The following is a 26,015-nucleotide window of genomic DNA, read 5'->3' on the forward strand; positions in this document are numbered from 1 at the left end:
CATGGGGATATGTGTTGTTGAAGGAGGCTGCCAAGGAGGGAAGGCAGGAAAAATGGTGTTGGTACCCTTGTATGCAAGTGATTGAATTAGTCTTCTACCCGCAATCTCTTTTTACCTCAAATGTACTGAGAAAAATTATTAATGTGCTCACAGTGGATCAAGAAACTGATGATTTAAATGATTAGTAGGTACTAATTAGCAGCCACAAGTCTTAAAGGTGTGCAGGAGGGTGTTACGCCCCCAGCTGCTTCTGGCCTCTCAGCTGGACCCAGGCTTCCTCACTTTGCCAAATAACTTTATTTTTAAGGACAGAATCCAATTCATTTTCCAAACAACTACCTCTGGAGCCCCAAATGGCGATGGCCATCACAGCAAGGGGACTCCCTCCCTGAGGCCAATTCTCCATCCCATTTGCTCAGATGCCAAATTTTGCTCCTCCAATACATTCTATTTTAGGGAGATTAAAAATTCATATCCCCAACATAGTGAGACAAAGGATCTCATTTTGGCAAAAAGGACCGTTTGAAATTATGCCTGGGGGGGATGAGTTATGAAAAAATCTGTCTTAATGCAGCAGGTTGTGATGGCCCTGACTACTAAGTTAGCATTGCTGGAGCCTGGAGACTCTCCCAAGGGGATCAGTAATGATGGAAAATTGCACGTGCTATTAGCCTGTTTTCACACTGGATTTAGCAGCTACTAGAAAGGTGATGGTACTCTGGAAATTACAGAATAGTTGACTGGATTCTTTTTGTCTCCATAAACCAGTGGAGGAAATGGGATTCTCTCCTTTGCATGATTTCCTGTTACTAATTAGAATATTAAAATCTTATGGAACAAAAGGGTGACCAAAGTCTGAGTTCGAAACTCTGCAGTGACTATATTCACTTAGAAAGAATTAGATGGGCTTCCCTGGTGGCGCAGTGGTTGAGAGTCTGCCTGCTAATGCAGGGGACACGGGTTCGGGGCCTGGTCTGGGAGGATCCCGCATGCCATGGAGCAGCTAGGCCCGTGAGCCACAACTACTGAGCCTGCGCGTCTGGAGCCTGCGCTCCGCAATGAGAGAGACCGCGATAGTGAGAGGCCCGCGCACCACGATGAAGAGTGGCCCCCGCTTGCCACAACTAGAGAAAGCCCTCGCACAGAAACGAAGACCCAATACAGCAAAAATAAAATTAATTAATTAATAAACTCCTACCCCCAACATCTTCTTAAAAAAAAAGAAAAGAATTAGGCAAGGCATTATTTTGAATCCTCATATTTCAATTGTGTGTGACACAACATGGAGTTGCATTAGAGTTTTATCATCAGAGTAAGAGGATACAGTCCGGGGAGGCTGGGTTTTATGAGACCCAGATTGCTATGAACATGTACCACACATCATTAAATTTTTACCTCAAATCCTCCGAATGCTTGCCCTTGTTTTCCTTTCCTGGACCAATTCCCAGCTCCTCGGTGAACTTGGGTGCCACACGTGTTGGACAAATCCGTGGAGGATGCTCTGCTCAGGGTCCTCTTCCCACCTGCAGTGAGAGGAGACAAGTGGGCCTCTGCCCTGGGGAAGACAAGGACCGCTCCCTGAGGCAAGCATCTCTACCATGGAAAGGTTCACTGTGGAGAGGAAAGCGCCTCTCCTGCCAGGAGCTCAGCTGATCTCTCAGACCAAGTTTAAGTGTCTGACAGGAACAATGTGCTCTCTCTGGAAGCCAGCACTTCCTGGGTTCTAGGAGCTTCCTGACCAAAGCTCCAGCCTGGTGGCCAACCCCGTCTGTCAAGGTGCTGATGGGAGCCCTCCCCCCCTCCAGAAGAGTCATCTCTCAGGCACCAATGTACTGCGCTTTCATTTATCAGGGTTTCCTTGGTGTTATGGGTTGAATTGTGTCCCTCACAAAATATGATGAAATCCTAACCCCCAGTTCCTCAGAACATGATCTTAATTGAGGTAGGGTCTTTACGGAGGGGATCAGGGTAAAGTGAGGTCATTAGGGTGTGCTCTAATCCAATATGACTGGTGTCCTTATAAAAAGGAGAACTTTGGGGCTTCCCTGGTGGCACAGTGGTTGAGAATCTGCCTGCTAATGTAGGGGACATGGGTTCGAGCCCTGGTCTGGGAGGATCCCACATGCCGTGGAGCAACTAGGCCCGTGAGCCACAACTACTGAACCTGTGTGTCTGGAGCCTGTGCTCTGCAACAAGAGAGGCCGCAATAGTAAGAGGCCCGCGCACTGCAATGAAGAGAGGCCCCCACTTGCCACAACTAGAGAAATCCCTCGCACAGAAACGAAGACCCAACACAGCAAAAAGAAATAAATTAATTAAAAACAAAAGTACCGATGCCACCGTGACACAGGGGAAAGATGCCATCTACAAGCCAAAGACAGATCCTGGAATGATCCTTTCCTCACAGCCCTCAGAAGGAACCAACCCTACTGACAGCTTGATTTTGAAAATCTAGCCTCCAGAACGGAGACAATACATTTCTGTTGTTTAAGCCACCCAGTTTGTGGTACTTCGTTATAGCAACCCTAGGAAACTAACACACTTGGCTTTCTCTCCTCTAAGACTAAGCAGGTCAGGAGCAAGGGGGAGCATATCTACATCTGAGTCAGTCCTATTTTGGATGGGATTCAACAGTGGAGTGAAGGAAACAAGCTCAACAAGGGCCAAGCAGTGTTATTAGGAATATTATAAGGGATCTGGTCCCTCATAGGGGATTGAGTCCTTTGACCCAAAATCTAAATGTAATGGACACATAGACTGTGTGTGTGTGTGTCCCATAGGACAGTGGGTGTAAAATGGTTATCCAGAAGTGAGGTCCCCAGAAGGCTCCCACCAGGCTTTGTTCAGGGTGGTGCACAGGTGGTATCATGACTTCCATATTTCTGCCCTACCCAACAGTTCCTATTCAGCATGGTCTTCAGTCAGAAAGTAAACCTCTCTAAGAATCTGTCTGCCAATGCAGGGGACACGGGTTCGAGCCCTGGTCTGGGAAGATCCCACATGCCACTGAGCAACTAAGCCTGCGAGCCACAACTACTGAAGCCTGCATGCCACAACTACTGAAGCCTGTGCACCTAGAGCCCGTGCTCCACAACAAGAGAAGCCACCGCAATGAGAAGCCCGCACACTGCAATGAAGAGTAGTCCCCGCTCGCTGCAACTAGAGGAAGCCCACGCGCAGCAACGAAGGCCCAATGCAGCCAAAAATAAATAAATAAATTTATATATTAAAAAAAAGTAAACCTCTCTGCCAAAATAGGAAAATACAGATTTGTCTATTAAAATAAATTAATGTAAAAATATTAAGCTTCTCGAAAAGAAGTTTCCATAGACATAAAGAGCAGCAGCTTTAGCTGAATTTCATGATCTAAATGACTGGTTGCTTCTTCTTAAAATCTGTCAAGAACGCTGATGGCTTGGAAAAAAAGTCACAGACAAGGTTGTACTTGAGTTTAACTGAAACAAAGCAGAGATTGGATTTTTTTTAAAAACCAGCCAGGTTTTTATAAATGGAATTTAAAATATAGAGATAAGAAGACATTCAAAAGACAAAACAGAAATGAATCTCTCTCACAATGAGAGCTTCACGCATTCTTTCATTCGCCCACACCTTTCCATTCCTCCCTCCACATAAATTCATTCCTGGCTAGAGTTGCCAGAAAAAATACAGGACACTCAGTCAAATTCGAATTTCAGATAAACAAGGAACACACACACATACACAAACATACATTTAGTATACCAAATGTATATACCTTACACATATATGCATATTTATTAATAAATAGATTTATATATATTATGTAATATATATTTAGTATAAGTGTTTTCCTAACTATATAATATAAAAATATATTTAATATACATTTTAGTATAAGTATATACCAAATATTGCATGAAACACACTTAAATACTAAAAAATAACCTGTTGTCTATCTGAACTTCAAATTTACCTGGGCATCCTTTGTGTGTGTGCTAAATCTGGCAACCCTGCTCCTGGCCCCAAAGCCAGGCCCCTGACAGCTCCGATGGAAGGTGTGGCGGTGAGTCCTAATGAGGATTATATTTATCCAGTGGGGTGGCTGTACTTCCTCCCTGCTCTAGCGAGAGGCCCTGAAGTTCACGGGGTTACCCCTCCGAGGCAATGACCGTGGGTAGCTGTCGGCCCCCAGGGTGGAGTTTCGGGGCTGAATCCTGAGGACAGTGGGGAAGCCTCCCGCCCCGAGGACGGGGCGCCAGGTCTATCCGCCCGAGAGACGAACAACGAAAGCGGCAGTGACTCCCTTTGGCCTCCAGGGGTCCGAGGAGAAGCAGCTCGGTCCTGGGAGTGGGCAAAGGGGACACGGTCGGGACTCCTGTTCTCCCGTAGCTCGGGAGTGGCTCCGGCCACAGGAGCTCGCGCCGCGGGCTCACAGGAAGGCGCCCCGGATGTCCCGGCTCCTGACGGCCTGCTCCCGGCCTCCTCGGCCGCCTCGCGCCCCCTGGCGGCGGCATCTGGACACGCCGCTCACTCGCTGAGCCCGTTCCCGCCTGAATCCCGACACGTGCACGGAGCACCTGCACTGGAGGTGGAGAGTCCTGGGGAAACAAGTGCTTCATGGGGCAGGGCAGAAGAAAGTGACCGTTTCCACCGAAGACACCTCTTTCAGGGTCTTCAGAGACAAGGGAAGACCTGAGCTCCTGGTAGAAAGTCTCCTAGGGACAATCACACTGCTCCTGAGAGCATCTTTGCCCTCGTCTTCCACAGGTATTAGGTAGCTTAATGCTCCGCTGGCCCCATCACTTAGACCACCTTGAGTAAGTGTGATAGGGAATCCATCTTTTTAACTACAAGACTTACCAAACTGTAAGAAAAATACAAGTAGACATCTTGCTCAGTCAAAATTAGTAGTATCTTTTGCTGCAAACGCAAAACAAAAAGATGAAGGTCTTGTGTCTTGTTTTACCTTACTCACACAATGATTCCATCCTCTCCCATTCTCACAATGCTGTACAGACGTTCTCTAGGCAGACAGAAAAATCAAGAGACAGATGTTCCAAGTGAAAACCAAGGGCAAGACATGTCCTAACCACCAAATGACTGTCTCTCGGTCTCCTTCTCCACCCAATGCAAGTTAACTGACAAACACTGTCAAGGTCTTCATGGTGGGTGGTTTTTTTGTGTCCACTTGGCTTGGCCAAGGTACTCTGATATTTTGGTCAAACACTGGATGTTGCTGCGAAGGTATTTTTTTAAACGAGAATAACATTTCAATCAGTAGACTTGAAGTAGATTATCCTCCATAATGTGAGCAGGTCTCATCCAATCAGTTGAAGGCCTCAAAAGGAAAAAGATTCACTTCCCCCAAGGAAGGAAGGAATTCTGCCTCCAGACTGCCTTTGGACTCAAGACTGCATCAACTTTTCCCTGTCTCCCAGCCTGCCAGCAGCCCACTCTGCAGATTCTGGACCAGCCCAGCCTCTACAATCGTGTGAGCCAGTTCCTTAAAACACCTCTTTCTCTCCCTTTCTCTCTCATACATAGATATAGACATATCTATATCTGGCTGGCACCCTGCTCAGCCCAGACCCATCCCTCTCACCTACTCCAGAACTTGGCTCCAGCAATACCCCTCTCTTGCCTTATAAGTTTTTCCTCTCCAGTAGATGATTTCCTTCTGCATAAAACATACTGTTATTGCTCTCATCTTTTTAAAAAAAAATCTTGATTCTATTTCTCTTCCAGCTGCTACTCTCTTTCTTTGGTCATCTTTGTAACAACATTCCTCTAAAGAGTTGTGTGTGCTCTCTGTCTCCAATTCTCTCCTCCCATTCTCTTTGTTTGCCTTTTTTATTGTGAAATACAACACATATACCAAAAAAAGGGGGAGTGGAGGGTAAAAACAGAACCATACAGCTTAATGATTTATCCAAAACAAATACCCTTGCTACCACCATCCAGGTCAAGAAAAATAGCACATTAGCAAGAGCACAGAAGTCTTCCTAATGCTTTCTTCCACTTCCTGCCCGTCTGCCCCCAAAGGTAGCCACCATCCTAATTTTTATGATCATCACTTCCTTGATTTATTTTATTGCTTTACCTTCTAGGCATGCATCCCTCAACACTGTACTTTAGTTTTACCTGTTTCTAGAACTTTAAATAATAGGATAAAAAAAATGTCTTCTGTGGCTGGCTTCTTTCATGCAATATCATGTTGGCAAAATTCACCCATGTTGACAAATGTAACTGCATTTCATTTATTTTCATTACTTTATAGAATCCCATTGCACTAGTTATCTATTGTTGTGTAACAAATTATCCCAAGATTTAGCAGGTTAAAACTAACATTAATTATATCACCTATGTCCTGAGAGTCAGGGATCATTTGTGGCTTAGCTGGGTGTTCTGACTTTGGGTGTCTCGTGTAGTTGCAGTCAAGCTGTTGCCTAAGGCTATAATCTCTGAAGACTTAACTAGGACTGGAAGATCCACTTCCAAATTCACTCACAGGGCTGTTGACAAGACTTCGGCCTCTCCATAGGTCTGCTCACGACATAGATTCCCCAGAGCAAATAGTCCAAGAGGAAAAATGTGAGTGAAGGCGCTCCCAAGATGGAAGCTGCAATGTTTTTTATAACCTAATCTCAGAAGTGACACACTGTCAGTGCTGCTGTTTGCTATTGATCACACAGACCATCCTGGTCCAGTGTGGGAAGGGATCACCCAAGGACATGAGCACCAAGAGTTAGGGATCACTGGGGACCATCTTGGCGGCTCCCCATCACAACCTTTGTATAAACATAGAAAACTTTATCCTTTCTATAATCAATCAATATTTGGATTACTTTTATTTTGGGGCTATTATGAACATTCTTGTACATGTCTATTGGTGTATATGTGCATGCATTTCTGCTGGATAGATACCTAGAAGAGTAATTGCTAGGTCACTGCCTATGCATAAGGTCAAGTTTAGTAACTAATGGCAAACAGTTTTAGGAAGTGATCTACAAAGTTACAACCCTACCAGGAGTAGATGTGATTTCCAGTTGCTGCACGTCCTCAATACCACTTGGTATTGTCAATCTCTTCAAATTCTGCCATCCTCATGAGCATGTAGTGATATCTCATTGTGGCTTTCATTTGCATTTCCCTGATGGATAAAGAGCTTGAACAGCTTTTTTTTTTATGTGTGTGTTAGGACCTTAGGATATAGTGTTTTGTGAACTGTAGTAGATGTGGAGACATGGCACTCATCTCCTCCTTCCAGGAAGGACTTGCTGTCCAGCAGCTGAGTGGTCCCCAGACAGCCTCCAGCCAGTGGCTCCTTCAGGGTCAGCCTCGACTGTAGAGAACCACCTTGTCCAAGGTCACGCTCTCCCTGGGGAGCCCATTCTCTGACTGAGCAAGGCAGACTCTAAAGGTACAGCCGTACCAGCCTGACACGGGACACAGGACACATTAATGAGCACCCTTCACCAAGTTAGCCTGGGCTTTGCTGGGCCTACATCGAAGTTCATCTCTTTTCTCTGCCCGAACCTGCTTCCTCCCCCTTTTGTTCACAATAAGCATCTTGATTCTTAATAAACATCTTGCACCACAAACTCCTTCTCAGGGTCTGCTTCTGAAGAACCCAGTCCGTGACACAAAGTGTCTTTTTAAGCCTATTGCCCGTTTTCCTGTTGAGGTGTCTGCCTTTTTTTTTTCTTACCAATTTGTTGGTGCTTTTTGTTTAGTATGGATACAACTCCTTTGTTAATTGCATGTATGGCAAATATCTTCTCCCACTCTGGGGCTTGCTTTCTTCATTTCTTTATTGTGTCTTTGGACAGAAGTCCTTCATTTGGATGTAATTCAGTTTCTCAATTTTTTTTCCTTTTTAGACATGCTCTTTGTATCCTACCCTAAGGTCATAAATATATTCTCCTATATTCCAAAAGCTTTTATTGTTTTGCCTTTCAATTTTAGACTTATATGTCACCTGAAATTAATTGTTGTATAAAGCATGAGACAGAAGCCATGTATCTTTGTTTTCTTTTTTCCCAAATGGATATCCTATTGTCCCAGCATCATATTTTGAATATGCCTTCCTTTCCCCCACTGCTCTGCAGCACCAACTTGTCACATATATCAAGTGCGTGAGTCCATCCACACGTGGGGGGCTGTTTTTGGATTCCCATTCTGTATCACTGGCCTCCTTGTCTGCTCTTGTCCCAATACCACACTGTCATAATTCCCCTTCTGAATTTCAAAGCTGCTTGGAGTGGGGTTTTTGTCTCCAGTTGTTCCACTGAAATGGCTCTTATGAAGATCAGCAATGCTTCCTCCTGGTTAATCCAGGGGTCAATTCTCAGTTCTCCCCTTTCTTGTCTTCTCAGTGCAATTGACACCAATGATGATACCTCCTTCTCCTTGACAGCGTCTGCCGGAACCCCACACTCTTGGTTTTCCTCCCAACACACAGTGTGCTCTTTCTCTGTCTCCTCCGCCATCTCGTCCTCACTCCAGCCTGATAGCGTTACCCCTCCTCAGGGCCCAGACGTCTCTCACTTATTTCTTTGTTGATCTCATTCAGTGAGTAAGTGCCGTTTCAACCCAAATTTCTATTTTGAGGTGGACCTTGTTCTTAAGCTCCAGACTTACACACTCAGCTGCCCACCTAACTTTTCATTTGAAGAATCTCAAACTAACATATCCAACACAGAACTTCTAATCTTTTCCCCCGAGTATGTTCCACGTCTTGCCTTGATCTTGTCTGCTGACAGCAACTCCATCCTTCTGGTTGCTCAGGCGAAAACCGCAGAAGGATCTTTACTCCTCTCTTTCCCTCATAACAGCACATTCACTTCATGAGGAAATCCTGCTGGATTTACCTTCAAGATATGCACATCCCAAATCCACTGCACCCCACCTCCATGGCTGCCGCCCCATCGAAGCCTCCATGCGGACAAAGGGATAGCTATACAGGCATACCTCGTTTTATGGTGCTTCACAGATTTTTTTTTCCCCACAAATTGAAGGTTTGTGGCAACTCTGTGTCAAGAAAGTCTATCAAAGCCATTTTCCCCACAGAATTTGCTCACGTGTCTTTGTGTCACTCTTTGGCATTTCTTACAATATTTCAAACTTTTTCACTATGATATTTGTTACGGTGATCTGTGACAGTGACCTTTGATGTTACTATTGCAAAAAGATTATGACTCGCTGAAGGCTCAGATGATGATCTGCTTTTTAGCAATAAAGTATTTTTAAATTATGTATGGTTTTTTAGACATAATGCTATTGCACACTTAATAGACTACAGTATAGTGCAAGCATAACTTTTATATGCCCTGGGAAACCAAAAAAATCTTATGACTCACTTCATTGCGATATTCACTTTATTGCGCTGGTCTGGAACAGAGCCTGCAACATCTCTGAGGTACACCTGTATAGCATCCATTGCCTTATAACACATGTAAAAATTCCAGGGAGAATTCCGCAGTAACCTTCTAATTGGTCTTCCTACTTCAACCCCTCTCTCCTTAGTCTTTTTTTTTTTAACATAATAGCCAGAAGTATCCTTTTAAGACATAAAAGGATCAAAACCCTGTCACTCCTCTGCTCAAAACCCAGCAGTGGCTCCCCCTTCACTCAGAGTAGAAGCCGAAGTCCTTAAACAACCTGAAAGGCCCTGCCTTCTGCGACCTTGACCTTCAATATCTCTCTGAGCTCATCTCTTGCTGCTCTCCCCTCGCTCACTCCGCTCCAGCCGATCCAGCCACTTTGATGGCCTCTTTGATGTTCCCCGCACTTGCCAGCCACTCCTGTCTTACAGCTTGTGTGTCAGCTTTGCCCTCTGTCTGGAACACTCTTTCCCCAAATATCTGCACGGCTAACTTCTTCACTCCTGCAAGCCTTGGCCCAAATGTCAGCTTGAGATGAGACCTGTCTTGACCACAAAAAGTGAAACCTGTCCTCCATCTGCCTGACTTGTTTTTCTCTACTTTCTTTTTTCCATCACTCTTATCACCTTCAATTATACAATTTAAATTACTTATCAATTATGTTTATTGTTCATTCTTTTTCTCCTCTTTTAGAATGTACAGCAGGGGTCTTTATTTGCTTTTGTTCTTTTCTGTTTTCTTTGTATCCCAAGCACAGTCTACTGTTAGCTTTGTCCTCCGCCCCTCCCCTCGGCCTCAGGTCCCTGCACCTGGAGCCCATGAGGAACCCGTCAGTGATGGTCTTCCGGGGTAGCCCTGCTGTCGGAAGCAGTGGTGCAAGTAAAGACACGTGGGTTGTACAGTGCAGCCCCTGTGGAGGAAGGTGCCTGGGTCCCAGCTCCAGCTCCGTCACCAACTGTGACAAGTCACTTCTCTTATCTGAGTCTTTGTTTCCATGTCTCTCCCTCACGTCAATGCCTGGCCCTCTGTGGGCGCAGCTGGAAGTGTGATCTACTTCAAACCAGAGCTGCTGAGAAGGGGCCTCCCAGGTTCTCAGCACTTGCATACACGCTGTCATGAACTCCCCACGGTAATGCCCCTCCATGGAGGTAGCACCAAGACTAAAATCCATGGATTCTGTTCCCGTACCTACCTTCTCTCTGCTTATATTAGGCTGTGGAGAGATTGGGGGACAGGAACTCGGTTCAATCAGATTTTAAGTACCTAGCACTAAATGCAAAGAAAATTTTACGAATCATACAGAGGGAGATGGAGGAAGGCTTTTTTTTTAAGATTTTTTTTTCTCGCTCTAAAAATTATTCAACACACTGAAACAGTCACAATTCTACTCAAAACTCAGTTTTAGTATTAGCAAACCTAAAATCATCTAAAGTGCGCTGCCCCATTTGTGTCATTCCTGACGCTCGGAGCGATACCCTGTCATCAAGTCAGCAGACTTGAAAGATGTGGAGGTTCAGTGTATAAAGAAATAATACTGTGAGTCATACATAACACTAGTTTCATCTCCAATTCTCAAAAGCACTATTCGGAAAATCACAGTAATCCTCATAATTTGCATGATAATGGGCCCGGATCAGCATTTTGTGAGTGGGGTAGGGAAGCTGGAGCACGATCTCAGGACGGTGGAGAAAGAGCAACTGCAGAGTCCGGAACCAGGAGTTGGTTGTGGGGAAAACAGCAACTCCGAGACATTTGGAAGGGATGCCCTGCTTCCCTTCAACTTGGGGTACCTCTTCTGGTGCTCCCCCTTCTCTCTCTCATATATGTGTTGTCACATCAAGAAGAGGAGGCTCTGGAAAATTTTGGAAATTTGATGTACAGCACAGCCAGCAACAGGAGTCCCAGGAATGTGGCAGAGAATCAAGAAATTATAAAAAGCTGGAGAGGGCTTCCCTGGTGGCGCAGTGGTTGAGAGTCCGCCTGCCCATGCAGGGGACACGGGTTCGTGCCCCGGTCCGGGAAGATCCCACAGGCCACGGAGCAGCTGGGCCCATGAGCCATGGCCGCTAAGCCTGTGCGTCCGGAGCCTGTGCTCTGCAACGGGAGAGGCCACAGCGGTGAGAGGCCCGCGTAACGCAAAAATTAATTAATTAATTTAAAAATAAAATAAAAATAAAAAGCTGGAGAAACTTTGGATGTGATTATAAAGCAAGTAGACTAATTTTTACAAAGATATAGATGCAGAGTAATCCATATAAATGAGGGAGGCTAGAGTTACCCCAGTAATATTACTGAATGTCTCCTTGGGAGTCCTCAGATGCACTTTAAATAAAAATCATGATTTTTAAAAAGGCACCCATTGAATTTTAGTCACATGCTTAATTTTTCATCGAAATATCAGCAAATTTGACTACCCTCCCAATTCAACATCTCTAAATGACTTTTCACAGTAAAAAAAAATAATAAATATTCTCTCAAAGGATGGTCAGATGCCAGCACAACTGTTCAGAAGGATATTTCAGCAGTTCCTCAATTATTTCAACCAAAGACACTCCAAAGACTCCCTGGACTTGGATAGCATCTTAGGAAAAAGGGCACCACTAAAGGAAGGGCAGCTGTTCTACAAGGATCCACTCACTTGGAGGCACATGTTCAGTTTGTTGGGAAGAGTGGGATTTTGGGGGCGGGGGGCAGGACACGTTTTGGGTTGAGGTTTTGGGCAAAGGTACAGAGGCAATTATCAAAATCTTTTATGGTTATAATATATAACAGCTATAGTGTTCATTTTTAGACACCCTGTTTGCACTATCACACTGCTCTGGATTCAATTTGGAAAATTCTGTATTTTTTTTAGTTGGTGCACATGTTAAGTGAACGGTCTTCAACTGTAACATAAAACTATCTTTGACAATAAAACATTTGCAAGAGGTTTAAATGCACACTATTCTCAAGGAACATGGCCTCACTGGTCCTAACGGTCACTAAATAGAACTCATTCTCTTTGAAAATAAGTACTCTATACCTCTTTGTAAATAGAAGTTACTATATATTTTGAATTCCAACTTTTGAGAGACAATTTTCTATGAATATCTCATGTTTCTGCAACCCTTGTGAGCAGAGGCACACTGCTTTTGTTCCAGACTATCTTTTTATGTGTGCATAGGAAACAGCCTCGGAAGAAAGGGTATCTCCCTCTTGGGCAACTTTGCTTGCATACTCTTTTTTTTTTTTTTTGCGGTACGCGGGCCTCTCATTGTTGTGGCCTCTCCCGTTGCGGAGCATAGGCTCCGGACCCGGACCCGCAGGCTCAGTGGCCATGGCTCACGGGCCCAGCCGCTCCGCGGTATGTGGGATCTTCCCGGACCGGGGCACGAACCCGTGTCCCCTGCATGGGCAGGCGGACTCTCAACCACTGCGCCACCAGGGAAGCCCTGCTTGCATACTCAAAGAGTAGGTTTCAATTCCTCAGCATGTGCAGCATCCACCTGAGCTACTCCAATCAGCCCCATGGAACTTGGGAGACAGAGGCGTAGATGGGGAACAGGAAGCTCACGCAGCCTCCAGTGCCTCTGACTTGGGAGTCTCCTGTCTTCTGCCAGCATCCATGGCACTGTGGCAGGTTAACTTGTTAGCTTGCACACACAGTAAAAATCTCAGACCCTTCAATAGTTTTTGACACCTGCCATCCAAAAATTAATTTTGTAGAATAAAAGGATTTTTTTTGTCCTACCTGACTTCCCATCTCTCTCAAGCAATCTCATACATTTGTATTAACAGACGTGGATTGTCTTTGGGAGTTTGTTGCAAAGGGGCTTAATGTTTCTAGCCAGAAAACCGAGAAGTAAATTTAATATATTAAAGGACACATGTAATAAAGGCTAGGGTTAGACAGGAATACAAAACATTAAAGGGTAGGAGGTAAGCCTAGAAGGTGGCGATAGAAATAAATTACACAGTCATGTCTTTAATTTTGGTTCTTTGTGTCACAAACTAAACCATTCTTTGCTAAAGAAAATTATAGCCCTATCGCCCTCTACCGGAACCAGGCTAGAAACTACAGGGAAATAGTTTTAAAGTTCTTTATGGAATCTGCTCATAATTATCCAGATTTTAAAGTGTACACTTCAGGTTTCTAGTAACCCAGCCTGGCAGGTTAATGCTGGACCATCTAGTGCCGAAAAGAGTGGACAGTCCTTCTCATGCTCATCTGTAATTTGTAGCAGCCACTGACTGCAGGGACCACTAACAGAGCTGTAGACTTTGCTGGAAGCCACACCTAGCACTTCTGCCCTCACCTGTCACACTTTCTTTCCATGGACAACAGCTGCTTAGAACCCTCCCCTCATGTATTAACCCCATCACCAAACCTACTCAGTTCCACCTCAAAAAATATCACTTTGCTACACAGTGAATGCCAACCCTTCAATTCCAGCAGAGTAGCATCATTTTGTGAACTCAAATGGTGAGTGCCAAAGGTCCAAACCTTCGTTTTTGCTTAAATGGCGGTATATCAACACTTCAAAGCAGCATATGCAAATATTTTGATCATGCATTGAAATCAGAAAAGAATGTATAATGCACCAATAAATGTATTATTTATTTACAAATTATAGAAGTGTACAATTGTACAATATATTATGTACATTATAAAACACACAAAAATAGAAATTTAAAAGGCTGAGATTAAATACAAACAACTGCTTTAACATTTTCCCAGTGGACTGATTACCTGCATATTCCTGGGAGGTACACGCCCCCACCTGAAGCCACAGCCCTAAAGCAGGCCAATGATTGCTAGACTTGAATTTTTAGCTCAAGTTACAGAAAAATGTACAAGATCACAGCTTTTTTTTTAGTTTTGCAAAATAGCTCTAGCATCAAGTTTAAATGTGTGAAGATGCTTGATGCTAACTTTTTAAGACATATTTGGGCTAATCACTGCACAGCTGGTAGGTAAAATGTCACATTATGGTTCACTGATAGCTGTTTCAGTTACTATAAGGCAGATTAAATAGGGGATTTCATGGAGCTGAATAAGAATATTTGGGGAGGAAAATGCTTTAAAGAAACACTTAATAATAAAGGATGAAGGTTTGCCTTTTTCTTTTTTTAAGCCAACAAGTAGCTAGCACCTTAAAAAACTCCTCTGCCTACAGTGGAAAGACAAACTAAAAAAGGCATTCCAAACAATGGTCATTAGCCAATGCAAATGGATTAAAACAGACTGCCACAAATCTGCCTGCCCTAATACCTATGAGTCATTAAGAACACAAAGTCTCTGATTTTTACAGCCCCAGTGTCCAATCACAGACCCAGCCACACTGAAACTCAGTAAATATGTGATGATGAACAATCCCTCAAAAAATATGCGAAGTGCTTGCTGAATTGCATTTGAAGTAACAATTGTTGCTAAAGGCCACTCCAGTATCTCGTTTTGATTGGCTGAAGTGAATAACTGGATAAATATTATGGTCGAGAATTATATGCTCAGAGAACCTCATTACATTCCTCAACACCCTTGCTCCCTTTTTCCACATCAGTCCATTGGTGTCCACCCACTCTGTTTCCACCCAGGGCCTGAGCTTCCACCTCGCAGTGGAGCCCTGCAGCCAGACAGGCTCAGCATCCTTCTGCACCCCTCAGTGCAAGCTGGGAGAAATACAGTAATGTTCTACACAGAAAACCTTATTCAATGTACTCAATTTTTAAAAAATATTCACAAACTTTTTTTTTTAATTTTAAAGGACATGAACACCTGACTTCAAGATTGAGATATGCACATGGGGCCTAAATCAAGTTTCATAACACAAAAATTTACAACTGAAAGACTTTCAATTGTGGTCTCCTCTGGACGAGTACCTTTTGTTTTAATAGGTACTTTATCAATTTAAAGAGAAAAATATTATACAATTTAAGTAGCTTAATTTCATAAATAACCAGTTTCACTTTGTATATGCACACTGAATGTTTTCGCCTATATATTCATCTATTCTGTTGACAAAACGTCAGTGTTTCTTGATGGGAACAAAACTGAAACTGCACTCAGTGAAAGTTTCCATTTGATTAAATGCAAACCAGGGTAAATTAGTTATCAAATCTCAATAATAGAGAAAGAAAGAAGGGATGTAGAATTCAGAGACTTGCTGGAAAGATGAGAACTATAAAACGAAGGCTCAGTTCTTTCACTATTGCAATATGGAAAGAGCTCATTAGAAGAAAATGTATTATTTGGTTAGGAAGTACACATATATCACACAAATGGCAAAGGAAAACAGGCTAGTAGGGTTTCCTAATGAGGTGATGCTGTTTTTTTAAGCACTGTGGTGAGTTACTGGGTTGTAAAACCATCCTCTAGCCTTAAAATCAGAAAGAAGCCAGTTTGAATAACTTACAAAGCCTCTTTAAGACAAAATAGCCACTAGAATAGAAATACTTTTCTTGAAAAGTATCTTTCAAGAAAACCAGGAGTGTGCATACTACACACTGTTTCATTTGCTCGCTTTCCTTGCCTTCATGCCACCTGCGTTTTCTCTAACCTCTCCTTTCACTGGATGCTACAGGCTGGCTCACTCCCTTCCACCTCACTTAGGTGGCCAGCAGCTTCCCAGCAAAACCTGACTCGAAAATTAAACCCACCCTCTACTTATAAAATGAAACAAATCCTCAGTGGCGCTTCTGCTTCCCAAGGAAGGGTCTCACTAACACCTTTAAAAGAAAAATAGGTGATGGAGGTTCCAGTGAAAAAATTGCTTTGATCGTATTATAGGAAATATTACATCCTAAATTTAGAACCCAAAAACCCCCCCATTCATGTTTTTGGTTAAGTTTCAAATTTTATTTCCAACTGCAGTAACAAAATACCAGTGGTAATTCTGCATGGAAAGTGACAACCTTCTATGTAAAGAAGGTCACAAATTAGTATTCCAAGAGTACTTTGGTCTGTGGAGATTTTGATAGGAGAGGATTATTACAATCAGTCCTATAATAGAGACATGCTTCCTCCGTATCTAGTAATACCTCAATAACTCAGCATGTACACATTTCTGCTCTTTACACACACTCCCTTCCAGGTTGTACTGTGTGAGAGTGTGAGGGGAAAATTCTTCCCAATCATGGGTTTTTCTATAGTATACAGAAATAGCAATCACATCAGCAGTCATGTATATTATTATTAAATTTTTAGTTGAAAAATAAAAGAATGAGTTATCCTATCATATCCCTTTCTGGGAGTAAAAAGACACACCATTACAAACGTAAAATGAGTCAAACTTCTATTTTATTGACAGGAGTCCAAAATGAATACAAAAAAATGCCTCGTTTGCATGTTATATTTTTCCTTAAAAGGCTTCTGATAGAGTCAGGTAGATTAAAAGCTAAGAATGTATTTCAGCTTTTATAATGAACCTTTTAAAAAAGGTTTAATAACATAAGTCACCAATATCAGAGAACATATGGTCCCACAATCATTTTTAGATCTACAGCTTATAAAAAGAATTAGATCCTGTATTGATCTGCTAAAATAGAGGCTTAAAAATGTTTTAAGCCATTAAAAGCCATTTTTATAATCTGATAACTCTGGGCAATTAAAAGAAGGAAAATCCCAAAATGTAGCCCTCTATATTATGTGGAATGTGACAGAATGCCAACTTACGACCAAGATAGGCAAAAATAAAATGTTTAAAGCTATGAATGGAGCTGTTATAAATACTCTTGTATCACTGCAAAATGTCAATAAGTGAATAGAGCTTACCAAGAGATTAAAACTTGAGCAGATGTTACTTAAAACATTTGTGGTGTTTACCATACTTTAACGTTTGTTAAAACTAAAGCTAAACAAAGAAAAGTCGCTCATTTATAGACTGTTTTTCATGTACCTTTACTTTCACTGGGACCATAAATGATCAGATAATACATAGCCCACACTTCTGGACAGTTATAACAAAGGGTTTATTATCATTTGCAGATGAAATAAATGCACCATCCCATACTTGAAAGGCTTTCACAAGCCTTAAGCATTTTTCAGACTGTACCAAGGCACCACCACTGCCTAGTTATATTATGCACCCATTTCTAGTAAAGAACTAACACCTCCTTCAACATCAGTTCTGCACTGTTTCTGGTTTATTACACACTTCCAAAACAGCAAAAATTTGCAAATATGTGCAAATACTGTGGTCCATTCATAGTACTGCTTAGTCATCATCTTCCTCCTCTTCTTCCTCTTCCTCAAAGCTATCTTCAAAGCCCTCGCTGTCCTCCTGGTCTTCATCCCCCTCTACTGCTGTATCCCACTGTGGGTGATTTTCTGGCACAGGCTTAGCCTCATGAACTTCCAACTATAAAAAAGAATTAAATGTAGACTTTAGAAACTTGGGGAGGAATAATGGGAGAAATACCTGGTAAAGAAAAGGTTTCTTTGACTGCAGCAATTATAAAGAAATAGATTTTATGCTTTTAACTCTAAATTTAACATACTTAGAACAGATATTCATCCCAGAAATAAAAAGGTGAATCTACTAACACATAAGTATAGTTAAATTTCTAATGTAGTTTGATTTTAGGAGCTTATACTATTTACTCTGTGGCATGAAAGGTGAATAATTGTGATTCTTGAGTGAGAACACTGAGTAATGTCTTAATAAGTCTTCTGCTGATGAAGAAAAACTCAAGTGTGACTTCCAAAGAGGTATTTGCAGCCTCCAGACTCATGAAGTAACATTCTACAGACAATGGAAAGAAATACAGTATTCTCGTGGGGGAAAAAAAGGTATGTCTTTGCTGGCTCCCTTCTCTTAGGTCTCCAGTATACAGCGCAACAATATTTCTTCAGCACAATCTCTCTAACACAATAGCATGCCTCTTATAAAAAGCTCAAGTGAAACAGTAAACACTGATGGGAGTGTGCTTCAAATGATACACAAATGTATACTCTAAAATGATCAAAAACAAATTAGTTTTGGAAATCAATAAACACTACAATGGAATCTGTGGGAAAACACATGTGCTTTTTAAAGAAAACAGAACCCATTTGGTGAGGCCCTGTAAAGTTACAGCATATTACAGCACATTAAAATGTACCACGTAAGTTATACTCAAGGTTCTAAATCATTACACTCTGTTAATACAACTTAAGTTTATTATTGAAAGAGTAGTCCATCAAGTATATTACCTAAAAGTATGAGATGACCTCTTTTTCTATTATTCTACATTTCAAAACTAGAAAAGCTTCCCCAGTATATTAAGCACTTATTCAAATAGACAACCATATGCAATGCATAGTCATTATTCTTACCTTCAATGGTTTAATCTGATCCAAACCCATATAGGAGTCTGATCTTAGAAACACTGTATATTGATAATTTCCAGGCTTTCCTGGTGCAGGAAACTTCAGTTCTACCTAGAATATAAAATCAGCACTTAAAATCTATATTTTGAGGAGTGGAAGAAACAACAGCTCACTCCTAAAATATTTAGACCAGAGTATTTAATAGCTAGGGTTTACTCAGATGACACAGGAGGTCCTAATAAATGTTACAAAAGTTCTAACAACAACAAATACACACATATATGACGTTTATGTCATATATATACTATACAAAAAGAAAACAAAAAGAGGCAGAATTGATGGGGTTAATTTCTATCTCCACAATTCAAGAAAGCATATTTAAAGCAACCAAGTTCTATGTTGACCATCACATCTTGACAACTTGAAGAAATTAAGTTGGGTATAAAAGTAAAATAAATGAAATGGACTAAAATAGAATTCACCAGAGAGGAAAGAGTTCCTGCCAAATTTTCTTATTTCTACGACAAATGCTGTGAGATAATAGAAAATATATACATTGGTCTCTGCCCTCAGTTCCAGGTAAAGAGCTCCTCAAACCCCTGTAATTTCCTAAGTGATAAGAGCACAAGGAGCATCTTTTGTTCTAATATTTGGTCTTTGACTCTGGTTCCTGACACTGAGCTTATAAATCCCTTGGAATTTCCTGGATAAGAATGAGTTCTCTTCTAATGAGGTGGCTCTTGGTGGGCTCCTAGATGAGGACTGGTCACCAGAAAGCCCAAACCATGATGAGAGGCTTAGAACTTTTAGTCCCACGCCCCCAGTCTCCAGAGAAGGGCTGGAAACTGAATTAATGATCAATTATGCCTTTGTGATAAAGCCTCCATAAAAATCCCCGAAGTAGGGGTTCTGGAAGCTTCCGAGTTGGTGAACATGTGCAAGTGCTGGGAGAGTGGATTGCTCAGAAAGAGCATGGAAGCTCCATGCCCCTTCCCACATACCCTGCCCTAGGTATTTCTTCCATCTGGATATTCATCTATATCCTTTATCATATTATTTTCATAATAAACTGGTAAATATGTTTCCCTGAATTCTGTGAGCCATTCTAGCAAATTATTGAACCCAAGGAGGGGGATCATGGGAACCATGATTTACAGCCAGTTGGTCAGAAGTATAGGTGATAACCTGGGACTTGTGACTAGCATCTAAAGATGGAGAGCGGGGGAACAGCAGTCTTGTGGGACTGAACCCTTAACCTGAGGTAGATATCCAGGTAGACAGTGTCAGCACTGAGTTAAATCACAGGACACTCAGCTGGTGTCACAGCGAATTGCTTGGTGTGGGGAAAAGCCCACAAACTGGTATCAGAAGTGTTGAGAGTGTGGCAGTAGTGTTAGAGTAAAGGAGAAACACATGGGAGAAATACGTTTTTTTCTTTACAGATGTCCAATGCCTTACAAGGTCAAAAAGATATGTTATTTCCTATCATATACTAATGAACTTCAAATACAAACATTTACGAACTCTTAGAAGTTTCTACTCCACTTGGACAAAGGAAGAATACCTTTTTATGATGACATTTAGATGTTCTGGTAATCTGCCTCCACTTTCCAAAATCCAGATTTTGTTGGCAAGATTATATATTAAAATTTGCCATTAAAACAAACAAGCTAGGGCTTCCTTGGTGGCGCAGTGGTTAAGAATTCGCCTGCCAATGCAGGCGACACGGGTTCAAACCCTGGTCCGGGAAGATCCTACATGCTGCGGAGCAACTAAGCCCGTGCGCCAGAACTACTGAGCCTGCGCTCTAGAGCCCGCAAGCCACAAGTACTGAGCCCGCATGCCACAACTACTGAAGCCCGTGTGCCTAGAGCCCATGCTCCGCAACAAGAGAAGCCACCGCAATGAGAAGCCCGTGACCACAACGGAGAGTAGCTCCCGTTCACCGCAACTAGAGAAAGCCCGCGCCCAGCAACGAAGACCCAACACAGCCAAAAATAAATAAATAAAATAAATAAATTTATTAAAAAAACAAACAAGCTAGAAAACATCATGGGAGAATTTTTTTTTTAATTAATCTCAAAGTTTGGCCCCTCTAACTGTAACATCAAACCTACAAATCATAAAAGAAAAAGACTACTAAATCATACCATCAAACACCCAAATAAACCAATGGATAAACAAATGAGTAAATATTTCTATTTTTGCTTGATAAAAACAGCCACAATAGTGCAACAAACTGGGGAGAAATATCTGCAACACACATCACAAAGGGCTGATTTCATAATATTTAAACAAAAATAAAGTCCCAAAACCAATTTAAAAGACCAATATAACCCAACAAAAATGAACGATGGTCACAAACAGACACACAAAGAAATATGATTCAAACACACTGAAAGATGTACAGTTTCCCTCTTAAGAGAAATATAAAATTAAACTACACTGAATACAGCCAGCATAGTAAAAATTGATTCAGGCAAGAATCATCAACATATGCTAAAATGAGTGGGTTAAAGACTGTTGGAGAACAGGGTATTCACATAGTGTCCAAGTATCACCCCACAGATTGGAGGAAGACACACACTTTTTACAACAGAGAAAAGACTTAACTAAATGATCAACCATGATATATCACCAATATCAGGCAAACTAATATAATGTGTCCCTGATGTGATGCACTAAGAAGGTTATTACATCACCTACGCAGTATTTTTGCCAAAAATATTTGAGAAGAATATAAGCGTGAGTAACCAATAAGACAAATTCAGATTAAGGGATATTCTATAAAATACCTTGCCTGGACTCTTCAAAAATATCAATGGCTGGGACTTCCCTGGTGGCGCAGTGGTTGGGAGTCTGCCTGCCAATGCAGGGGACACGGGTTCAAGCCCTGGTCCGGGAAGATCCCACATGCCACGGAGCAGCTGGGCCTGTGAGCCATGACCGCTTAGCCTGTGCGTCCGGAGCCTGTGCTCCGCAACGGGAGAGGCCGCAACAGTGAGAGGCCCACGTACCGCACACACACAAAAAAAATGTTAAAATTACTCTCAAAAATACCCTTAAGTTGGTAACAACTCTAAGTGTCAAATAAACAAGAAACTACTTCATACATGTACTACTTGGTTAGAAAGGTGGGAAAAAACTTTTTGGATTAAAAATCATCATCATAGATCTTGAAATTCAAAGCCTTGCTCTTGTCCACCAAGTCTGGGTAGACAGAACTTCTTCCTAGAAAAATAACATAAAAAATCAAGAAGAAAAACAAGAAAATCCAAGGGCAAAATATGTTCATCACAAAGCTATATTACTGATGTCACTGACAGCGGACAAAGCAATGTAACAAAAAATTCCACTCTAAAAAACGAATCACCAGTTCTTATATTTGTTTTTTAAGACAAAAGGTATATATCTGAGCACTAACCCAAAGAGGATAAAAATAATAAATTTTTGTAAAACATAATTAAATTCTGGAGATAAGGTAAGGCATGTGTTCTTAGATAGTAACAGTGAAAACTCCCCAAAATAAGTTGAGAACAAGGTTTTAGAAGACTACCAAGTTGTAGTTCAGTACTTTATAAATTTCCAATGAGCTCCCTCCAAAATATGTCAGAGAATAGTTATAAAATGTGTCTTAAATAAAATGTAATAAGCCAAATATGATAAACTGATTTCTACACTGTTTTCTATATTTAAATAATGTTGTTGGATAATTACCTCTTCCATATCTTTTAGTGTGCACACATGATATGGCATAGATATTAATGTCTGTTCCTTCCTATCTGCGATATAAAGCCACCACCATTCTTGTTTTTCCTGCAAAGAAAAATAAATATAAATAACCAAAAAGAGTTAGAGAAATACAATTTTGCCTTGTCTCATTTTAGCGGTATGGTTATCCCTTGGTACCTGAGGGGGACTGGTTCCAGACACGCCCCCACACACCCACAATGTGGACACCAAAATCCATGAATGCTCACATCCTTTATATAAACTGGTGTCATATTTGCATATGTTTTGTTTCATCTCTAGATTACTTACAATATCTAATACAACGTAAACGCTATGCCAGTACCCAGCAAATTCAAGTTTTGCCTTTTGGAACTTTCTGGAATGTACCCCCCTAACATTTTCAATCCACAGTTGGTCAAATTCATGGATGCAAAACCCACAGATGCAGAGGGCCAACTGTATTTTCCTTGTTTTATTCGTTGCTGTATCCCCAGCACAGACTCAGTGCCTGGTACAAAATAGATGTCCATAAATATTTACTGAATGAATAAATTGTTCTTAACCATTTGTAGATCCGCTCTCCACAACACTTCTGTATGTAATTTTGGTGTTTCAAATGGCCCCTTAAACGCTATTGATGAACCTCTGTATTAAAAACCCGATTAATTGTAAATGACAAAAGATATGCTAAAAAAGAAAACAGTATGAACTATTACAATATCATTTAGCAAATAATCTTAGTAATGTTACCTAGTAATAAGCAAAAGCCAGAAAGTAGAAATGGAAAGGACTTACAACAATATCAGAAATTAATATATTAAAACACATTACTCATAAGAGAGCATCTCAGATTCTAAGAGCCTGTTTATACCTTTTACTGCACATGATTTTAACAAGCTCAGCATTTTTAGTTGTACTTCATAAAAGATTAGGACCAGAAAAAGAGCTGGGTAAAAAAATTGCCACCAGAATGCACAATGGTAGCAGAGAGCACTGACAGGAGACAAAAATCTATTAAAACAAAAATTAGAAGACTAGTCTGGAAGTACAAAACTTCAGTGTGCCCAGCAACTATCACTTACAGCACAGGTCAGTAACTAAACAGTCATCTTCTTCACATCCACTGTTTAAGAACTGGATAGAGACAATATTTTTCTAAAATGGCTTTAAAAAAAAAAGTTTTGTAGCTAAAAATAAACTCTAGAATATTCCAAATAATCAACCAAAAAAACAACAGACTATTCTAAAGTCTCAATCATCCAAAAGAAGGTTAAAAAAAATAACTTTTACTGAAAATAGTTTCGTAGGAAAAATGTTTGTTTCTAAGCCAAAAACACTTGCACTTTCTATTGCATTTCAATCCTAAGATATTAAAATTCGTTTTATTATCTTTCTAATAATGCTACACTAAGTTCAGCTAAAAGTTTTTGTTTAAATGCCTTAAACTACAAGGCACTGCAACATTAATAAGCAGAATAACAGATCACAAGTGCATGATTAACCCAACTTCTGCTCAACTCAAGGGTTAAGACTACCACAACAGGTATATGTGTATATACATGTTCGTCTATGAGTGTTTTGCACACACAAAATGGGTAAAACATAACAGACTCAAAATAGAGTTCAGTTGTACCTCACAGGAGATTGGTTCCAGGACCACGCCACCTCCAGGATACCAAAATTCATAGATGCTCAAGTCTCTTACATAAAGTGTCATGGTACAGTTGGCCCTCTGTATTTGCAGATGCAGAACCCCCAGACACCGAGGGCCAACTGTATAAACATCTGGCCTTTGTGAGCCAAAGAGTCTCTGCTGCAACTACTCAACTCTGCCACTGTATTGCAAAAGGAATGAGTGTGACTCTGTTCCAATAAAACTTCATTTACAAAACAGGCCAGGAGGCAGATTTGTCTGTAGGCAGTAGTTTGCCAATGCCTGTTTTAAAGCCATCCAGACCTGATTATTTCACTTCTCTAAACCTCACTTTTTTCTCTGTTAAGTAATGAATGCCTACCTCACACTGTGTTGTGAAGATAAACCAAGATAATACAAATAAAATATCTGTTAAACTGCCTAGGACACAGAGCACAATAAAATTACAGTTACATTTATATAGCCACTATGGAAAACAGTATGGAGGATCCTCAAAAAATTAAAACTACAACTACCATATGATTCAGCAATTTCACTTCTGGCAATTTACCCCAAGAAAACAAAGTTGCTAATTTGAAAAGGTATGTACACAGCAATTCACCTCATCATTATTTACAGTAGTCAAGATATGGTAGCAACTGAAGTATCCATTGATGGATGAATGGACAAAGAAGATGTGGTACATGTATACAATGGAATATTACTTAGCCATAAAAAAAGAATCGAAATCTTGACATTTGAAACAATGTGGATGGACCTAGAGGATATCATGTTAAGTGAAGTGAGAGAAAGACAAATACCATATGATCTCACTTATTTGTAGAATCTAAAAAACAAAACAAAATGAAAACAGACTCACAGATATAGAGAACAAACCGGTAGTTGCCAGAGGGGTGGGGGTAGCGGGAGAAATAAGTGAAGGAGATTAAGAAGTACAAACCTCTAGTTATAAAATAAATAAGCCATGGGGATGTAATATACAGCATAAGGAATATGATCAATAATATTGGAATAACTCTGTATGGGAACAGATGGTTACTAGACTTATTGTGGTGACCATTTCATAATGAATGCAAATGTCAACTCACTATATGGTATACCTGAAACTAATGTGATGTTGTATTTCAACTATATATCAATAATAATTTTTAAAGTTATGATTATTAATGAAATGAGGTAAACATCTCTACTATTTAAGTGGTCTGACATTTCATTATCAGAAATATCATTACCAGAACATGTATTGATATGAGAAGCAGAGGGGTATATTCAAAATGTGCATTTATTCTTTATCTCCACTTAGAGAATGCCTCCCACCCTCCACCCCCCACGCACGCTATTTGATTAAAATGAGATTCACTCAAGAATACTATTTATTAAGAAGCTAGTGACTATCTGGGACTTCCCTGATGGCGCAGTGGTTAAGAATCCACCTGCCAGTGCAGGGGACACAGGTTTGAGCCCTGGTCTGGGAAAATCCCACATGCGGTGGAGCAACTAAGCCCGTGTGCCACAACTACTGAGCCTGCACTCTAGAGCCTGCGAGCCACAACTACTGAGGCCCACGTGTCTAAAGCTCGTTCTCCGCATCAAGGGAAGTCACAGCAATGAGAAGCCCAACTCAACAGAGAGTAGTCCCTGCTCGCCGCAACTAGAGAAAGCCCGCGTACAGCAACAAAGACCCAATGCAGCCTAAATAAGTAAATAAATAAAAGAAAATTTTAAAAAAAAAGAGCAGATTTGTTGTGTAAAAAAAAAAAAAAGAAGCTAGTGACTATCAATCTATGGCACTGCACCTACGCCCTCTTGATGTACATGGTGAAAGTGGAAAAGATGTTCTACCATGAGCTATTTGCACTTTAAACAAAACTGTTTCTGTTGTGTGAGATTCCCAACCATTCTTCACTTATTAAACATATGAGCTGCAATTAACATGTAAGTCAATTATTAACATAAAACTTTAAGTAATTTAAGTGGGTAG

The 26,015-nt window shown here is 41.0% G+C and overlaps 2 protein-coding genes across 3 annotated transcripts in view; both read right to left on the reverse strand.

The window, feature by feature from the left end:
- The window catches only part of SCML4 (Scm polycomb group protein like 4), a 125,814-nt gene extending 124,311 nt beyond the window's left edge, over positions 1 to 1,503 (reverse strand). The window contains exon 1 of the mRNA XM_079939012.1: positions 1,396 to 1,503. The gene's annotated coding sequence lies outside the window, so the exon portion shown is untranslated. The remainder of the gene's footprint in view (positions 1 to 1,395) is intronic.
- A 12,441-nt stretch (positions 1,504 to 13,944) lies between these two features.
- Positions 13,945 to 26,015, reverse strand: part of SEC63 (SEC63 homolog, protein translocation regulator) — a 71,338-nt gene continuing 59,267 nt past the window's right edge. For both annotated transcript variants that reach the window (XM_079939404.1, XM_079939405.1), the window contains 3 exons: positions 22,366 to 22,464; positions 18,655 to 18,759; positions 13,945 to 17,698 (listed from right to left, as the gene is read on the reverse strand). In XM_079939404.1, the coding sequence (XP_079795530.1) occupies positions 17,555 to 17,698; positions 18,655 to 18,759; positions 22,366 to 22,464 (348 nt within the window). In that variant the 3' untranslated portion in view covers positions 13,945 to 17,554. The remainder of the gene's footprint in view (positions 17,699 to 18,654; positions 18,760 to 22,365; positions 22,465 to 26,015) is intronic.

This window comes from Stenella coeruleoalba, assembly GCF_951394435.1.
Source record: "Stenella coeruleoalba genome assembly, chromosome: 12".
Classification (NCBI taxonomy): Eukaryota; Metazoa; Chordata; class Mammalia; order Artiodactyla; family Delphinidae; genus Stenella; species Stenella coeruleoalba.